Genomic DNA, 6,207 nt, shown 5'->3' with positions numbered 1-6,207 from the left:
TGGCTAAAGTGTTAGACACAAGAGTCAGAGACTTAGACTTAGATGAATGCAGTCAGTCAACAGAATAGGCTTCATTTATTTTAGGTCCTTATTCATTCTTATAAGTATAGGTCTACCTGTCTATCTAGGCAGACAGCCAAAGTAGAAAAAGCACAGACTTTTCTCACCAGCAGTCTACAGCCTACAGAATGGTATCAGGTGTGATGAGATGGAACACACTGTGTCTCTGAATCCCATGTGTGGGTTAAGTGAGTAACCAAATTTCCTGTGTCTGCCCACATGTTGCAAAATCCGCAATTCAGAAATTTGGGGGCACACTTCATATCATACCATCTGTTCTGGTTCATTGCATAAGAATCTAAGTCTCTGAGGAAGGTGACATAGTGGACCAAGAGACCTGGTTGTCACCTCTTCTGGGAAGGTTGGCCATGAGGATCCTCCTGATCATTGCAATTCTGCTGTTCCAGAAGTTCACAGGTAATCCAGAGATTTTCAGGGGCTCACTCAAACCACATTGATGGTATAGTGGTGAGTGTAGCTGCTTTCCAGGGGCTCACTCAAATCAATAATGGATAGAGTACTTTCAAGAACTCAAGGGAATTTTATAACTCACAGTAGGAAAAGATAAGGCCCTAGGAATGGCTGAAGTCTATCAAATGTCATCAAAAATTCCCTCTTCCTGAGTGCTTCTACTATGGTACTATTCTTAAAAGGAGTATTCATAAAGCTAAAAAGAGGTCATAATTTCCTCTGAGAAAGACTCACTACAGAAAGACATAAGAGCAATAACTGGGAATACCCTTATTTCTTTGGATACAGTTTTTACTCTAGCACCCAGCCTTATTTTCTTCCACTCTGGTACTGTATATATATATTTTAATCTATCAATATTATACTAGCATGTGTGAATAGTGGAAGAAGAAACTTTGGATTCAGTCTTAAGAAACATGCCTACAACATCTACTACTTTATCAACTTTGGATAAAAGGTGAAGACTCACAGAACCTTAGTTTCCCCATTTGTGGAGATAATGACACCTCGATCATGGTTTGGTCGCTCAGACCACCGTGGACTATAGCCCACCAGGTTCTTCTGTCCTTGGGATTCTCCAGGCAAGAATACTAGAGTAGGTTGCCATTTCCTCCTCTGGGAGATCTCCCTGACCCAGGGATCAAACTTAGGTCTCCTGCATTGCAGGCAGGGTCTTTACCAACTGAGTTACCAGGGAAGCCCTTTGATTCATGGGGAATTTATTAAGTGATAAAAACATCCAGCATAAGGCTTGGCACATACTAAGAATTTAAAAATTAGCTTCCTTTCCTCTTTCACAACCAGATCTCTTGTATTTGCTTGTTATTATAGAGTAAGAACAGCCTACTTCTAGCCCCTTAAACTTCTAACAGTCAAAGGAACTCTGGAACCTGGTGTTGGAGGCAGCATCTTTGTTCTCAGCCTTCATCCTCTGGGGCTAGTACCCAGAGGATAGTACAAGCCTTAAAGCCAAAATATGAACATCCTAAACTCTTAGATTATTGAAAATATTTAGGATCACTGAAGGATAGAAGACATATCATGGTGAGCAAGGTCTAGAGGAATTCCTTCCTCTGGAAGTAGAAAGAGAATGGGGAGTCATGGAGGAATAAAACAAATCTAAAATTATTATGATGATATAGAAGCCAAAGGAAGATACGCACTGATAAAAATGTACAATACTAAGAAGCAACAGGGGAGGAAGAATGTTGAGGGGGGAAAACATCTGACTGTACAAAAAAAAAGTCATCTTTATCATTGTAGCAAGTATGAACCCAAGAGCAGAGTCTAAGTCAGACATAAATACACAGTAACAAATTATTGTATTCTGAGCAGTGGTAAAGAAGTGGTACACTGTTATGTTAATGTTAAGTCACTTCAGTAGTGTCAGACTCTTTGCGACTCTATGGACTGTAGCTTGCCAGGTTCCTCTGTCCATGGGATTCTCCAGGCAAGCATATGGGAGTGGGTTGCCATTTCCTCCTCCAGGAGGTAGTACCTTAGAAGCATTCAAATAGAGGCAGGTTTACTGAGGTTCTCAGATGGAGCATAGCATAGTTCCATAGCCTGAACTCAAGGATTCGACTTCTTTATTTCCGTAAATAAGACCCACTGCTCTTGGCGAAGTCCATCAGATGTTGGGTGGAAGCCCAGCACTCTAGAGGAACAAAATATGAGTGATCGGCTGGACATAAACATTGAGGTTCACCCTCTTGGAGGGTAATACCTGTGGGACGTTACTGATATATGCTCTGTGAGTCTCCCATATACCTTATCCTTACAAACATCCCCTGTCTTCCCCATAACCAAAATTGTCTTTTGTCTCAAACCCTGACCTTGGCCTATTGTTCTTTATGTGCACAGTAACCGAACAACTTAAGAGATGCTGGAATCAATATATACATGGATACTGCAGGAAAATATGCAGAAAAACAGAAGTACGTGAAGTACTATGTGAAAATGGAAGATATTGTTGCCTCAGTATTGTGGAACTGGAAGAACGTAAAAAAATTACCAAACCACCTCATCCAAAGCCAGTGACAATGGCAGTTACTTTGCCTCAAGATTATTTCGTTGAACAGAATTCTACACACGTCCACAGAAAGCCTACATAAATCAAACACAATTTTCTGTTCGTTTCTCAACCTATTTCATTGATCTAAGATGAAGTAGTCCACATCCTCTCCTTTCTTGTTCCTAGATCCCCATAATGACCTTAAAGAATAGTCTAATAAAGCTCATTGCCAGTTTTCTGACTCATTGTTCTTTAACCAGGGATTAAAAACTCAATAATACATCAAATTATGAATTGATAAGGACAACAGAGAACTTATCCTTGAAAGGGGGATATAATCAATACACTAAAAAGTCTACAACATGGAAGACTGGAAGGAGACAAGTGGACATGTAATTCAGGAGAAGAAATATGAAGCTGAGGATTCAAGAGAATTTGTGAGTGAATTTAGGATTAAAGTGGTGCCTTGTGAAATATGTAGGATTTCAACATCTGAGTGTTGGTGAAGAAGATAATTTGAGTGAAGAAAATGAAATCAACAAATAGAAGGAAATTAGAAAGGACAGGACATTTTAGGAGAATATACGTGCACGTTGTTTGGTTTAAGAATAGAGAACCCAAAGTTGAACTATGGGTAAGTCTAGTTTTTCTAGTGTGTAAAAGCAATGAACTGGGAAGATGGAAATGAGTAAGTTTCCACTATTATGAAGCTCACTACATAAAGAGGAGACAGACACAAGTATATAACTGCAATACTAAAGTTTATATTTTCTTTGCTGTTGTAGTTGTTTAATGTGTTACCACTAGTAATGCATCTTTTCTGTGACTGGGGGCCCTTACGAGTTCGGAGGAAATGTAAAGGACCTAGGAACTGGTCTGAATTGCACTATTGTATGAGACCTTACCGATGTCTCGATATGCAAAATGACATTATGACAATTCATTTATAAATTCCACCTAATTCTTAAAGATATACATTTTGGATAAGATTAACATGAGTAGTCATGTATGGATGTGAGAGTTGGACTATAAAGAAAGCTGAGCGCTAAAGAATTGATGCTTTTGAACTGTGGTGTTGGAGAAGACTCTTGAGAGTCCCTTGGACTGCAAGGAGATCCAACCAGTCCATCCTAAAGGAGATCAGTCCTGGGTGTTCATTGGAGGGACTGATGTTGATGTGAAACTCCAATACTTTGGCCACCTGATGTGAAGAGCTGACTCATTGGAAAAGACCCTGATGCTGGGAAAGATTGAGGGCAGGAGGAGAAGGGGACAACAGAGTATGAGATAGTTGGATGGCATCACCAACTCGATGGACATGGGTTTGGGTAGACTCTGGCAGTTGGTGACGGATAGGGAAGCCTGGCGTGCTGCAGTTCACAGGGTCACAAAGAGTCGTACACGACTGAGCGACTGAACTGAACTGAACTAAACATGAAAAATTCCTTTCCAACTCCTTTCCACACTATTTTCCAGTTTTGTTTCTTATATTATTTCACCGCTGTAATACTCATCATGAATCTGTGGTATATGTTCTCTCAGTTATCCTCTTCTCTCCTGTCCTAGGACTGGAGCACGGAGTATACAAGATGCCCCCAAAGTATTTTGTAGTGCCAGAAAGTAAGGACATGCTATAAAAATCAGAAGGATGAGGCATGTAAATGGGACATAGGAGGCACTTTGAAACAGTTTTAAATGACCAAAATTGGGACAATTTGAGTAATAAAATAAATAACATAACATTGGATTATAAATACAATGCAGAAGTTAACATCCATGAGTCCATGAATAAATAGATGAGAAGAAACAGATTTTTCTGTACAGAAGAATTCCAAGTAATTAATGTAAATACTTCCTCCCTGAGGAGGTAGAGCTTCACCTCCCTCTCCCTTGAATATGGGCTGTTTTTAGTGAGTTGCTTCCAAAGTGTAGAGAATGAAAAGGAGCAAAAAGTCACTTTACAGTGGGTAAACCAAATGAAATCATGCTGTAGGTTTTATGGGAAAAGCATGATAGCATGAACACATGATGTGATGAAAATGGCACTTCACCTTTGCTGACTTCCTCCCAAAAACCCATAACTCTGGTCTAACAGTGAGAAAAACATCAGAAAAAACCAAATTGAGTGGAAATCTGCAAAATATTCAACCAGTACTCATCAAAACTGTGAAATTCATCAAAAACAAAAAATTTCTGAGAAACTGTAACAGACCAGAGGAGGATCAAGGAGACATGACAGCTAAAGGTAATGTGGTATCCTGTGTAGGCTCCTAAAACAAGAAAAGAATGTTAAAGAAAAACTTTTGAAGTTATAAGAGCAGAGCTTAGTCAATGTACTTAACTGTGACAAATGCATCGAGGTCATGTAAGATGTTAACAACGGGGAAAACCGGGTGAGGAGTATCCAGAAGTTCCCTATACTGTCTTTGCATTGCTTTTCTATAAATAGAAAATTGGTCTAAAATTAAAAGTGTATTTCAATTAAAAAACTAAACACAAAATCAATCTGACAGTAGTCTCTCTTTTCCTACGTGTCTAAGAGCCTCTCATGTTATATCTTCATTAAACATTTCATAGAATCAACTAAGATTCAACTCTGATAGGAAGTGTATAAATCATAGGTTGTTTCTTGATGACTTAAAGGATAATTCCCATTGTCTATTTCTGTTAATCAGCTTTTGTATTTTTGCTTTGTTGTTTTTCCTATGTTTTAAGATTTTCAAATGTATTTGCCTAAAATAACTTGCAATGTTTTTTTTTCCTTTTTAACATCTATAAGATACATGGTGACTGACATTTGCTTTGTGACCATTGTTTGTGTCTTTCCTTTTCTCATGTCTCACTATTCACTTATTAAACAAATTTTCTTCATTAATTTTAGTTGAGTTTCCACTTCTTCAATGTCTTTACTTATGTTCTTACTTTCACTTGTTTTTCAAACAACTTCACATGCAATAAAATCACCTGTTTTTTATTTTTTATTTGGTGGAAAATTGTTTTACAATACTGTGTTTGCTTCTGGCATAAAGCAACACAAATCAGTCATAATTATATATATATATAAAATCCCTCCGTCTTGACCCTCCCTCCCCTCCCCTCACCCCACCCCTCCAGGTCATCACAGAGCGCCAGGCTAGACTCCCTATGTTACGTGACAACTTACCCCATCTATCTATTTTACACATGATAGTGTATATGTCGATGTTACTTCTCCATTAATCTTACCTTCACCTTGCCCCTCTGCATCCACAAGTCCATTCTCTACTAAGTTCATCAGTACTATTTTTCTAGATTCCATATATATATATATACATTAATAAATGATACTTATTTTTCTCTTTCTGACTTCTTCACTTTTTATAAGAGGCTCTACGTTCATCCACCTCACTACATTTTACGTGTGTGAGATACAATGTCTTATTTCTACTTTTTCAGTTTTAATATGCCCTTTTTTCCTAACATTGTTAGATGAGTGTTTATCTCTTTTTAGTCTTTTTCATTCCATACATGAGAATTTTAAAGCTATAGATTCACTTCTCTACAAAGCATTAACAATATCCCACAAATTTTTAGCAGATAGTATATGTTTATTATTGTATTAAAAACCTTCTCACTTTTCTTAGATAAGAGTACATAAATAGAACCTAGATTACATAAAGACT

At 37.9% G+C, this 6,207-nt stretch overlaps 1 protein-coding gene across 1 annotated transcript; it reads left to right on the top strand.

Moving 5' to 3' along the window:
• The first annotated feature begins 428 nt into the window (after positions 1–428).
• DEFB127 (defensin beta 127) lies at positions 429–2,645 on the top strand. Its single transcript, XM_061125900.1, has 2 exons — positions 429–477; positions 2,395–2,645. The coding sequence occupies exons 1-2, from the start codon at positions 429–431 to the stop codon at positions 2,643–2,645; spliced, it is 300 nt and encodes a 99-aa protein (XP_060981883.1).
• The last annotated feature ends 3,562 nt before the right edge of the window (positions 2,646–6,207 follow it).

This window comes from Dama dama, chromosome 23, assembly GCF_033118175.1.
Source record: "Dama dama isolate Ldn47 chromosome 23, ASM3311817v1, whole genome shotgun sequence".
NCBI lineage: Eukaryota > Metazoa > Chordata > Mammalia > Artiodactyla > Cervidae > Dama > Dama dama.
The sequence above is the reverse complement of the archived record's forward strand: the minus strand, read 5'-3'. Positions and strand labels throughout refer to the sequence as shown.

Bases quoted from the DNA above. Each gene is read 5' to 3' on its own strand.
- DEFB127 (XM_061125900.1), top strand. From the start codon at position 429: ATGAGGATCCTCCTGATCATTGCAATTCTGCTGTTCCAGAAGTTCACA. The intron at 478-2,394 runs GTAATCCAGAGA...TTATGTGCACAG, and splicing joins GCTGTTCCAGAAGTTCACAG to TAACCGAACAACTTAAGAGA.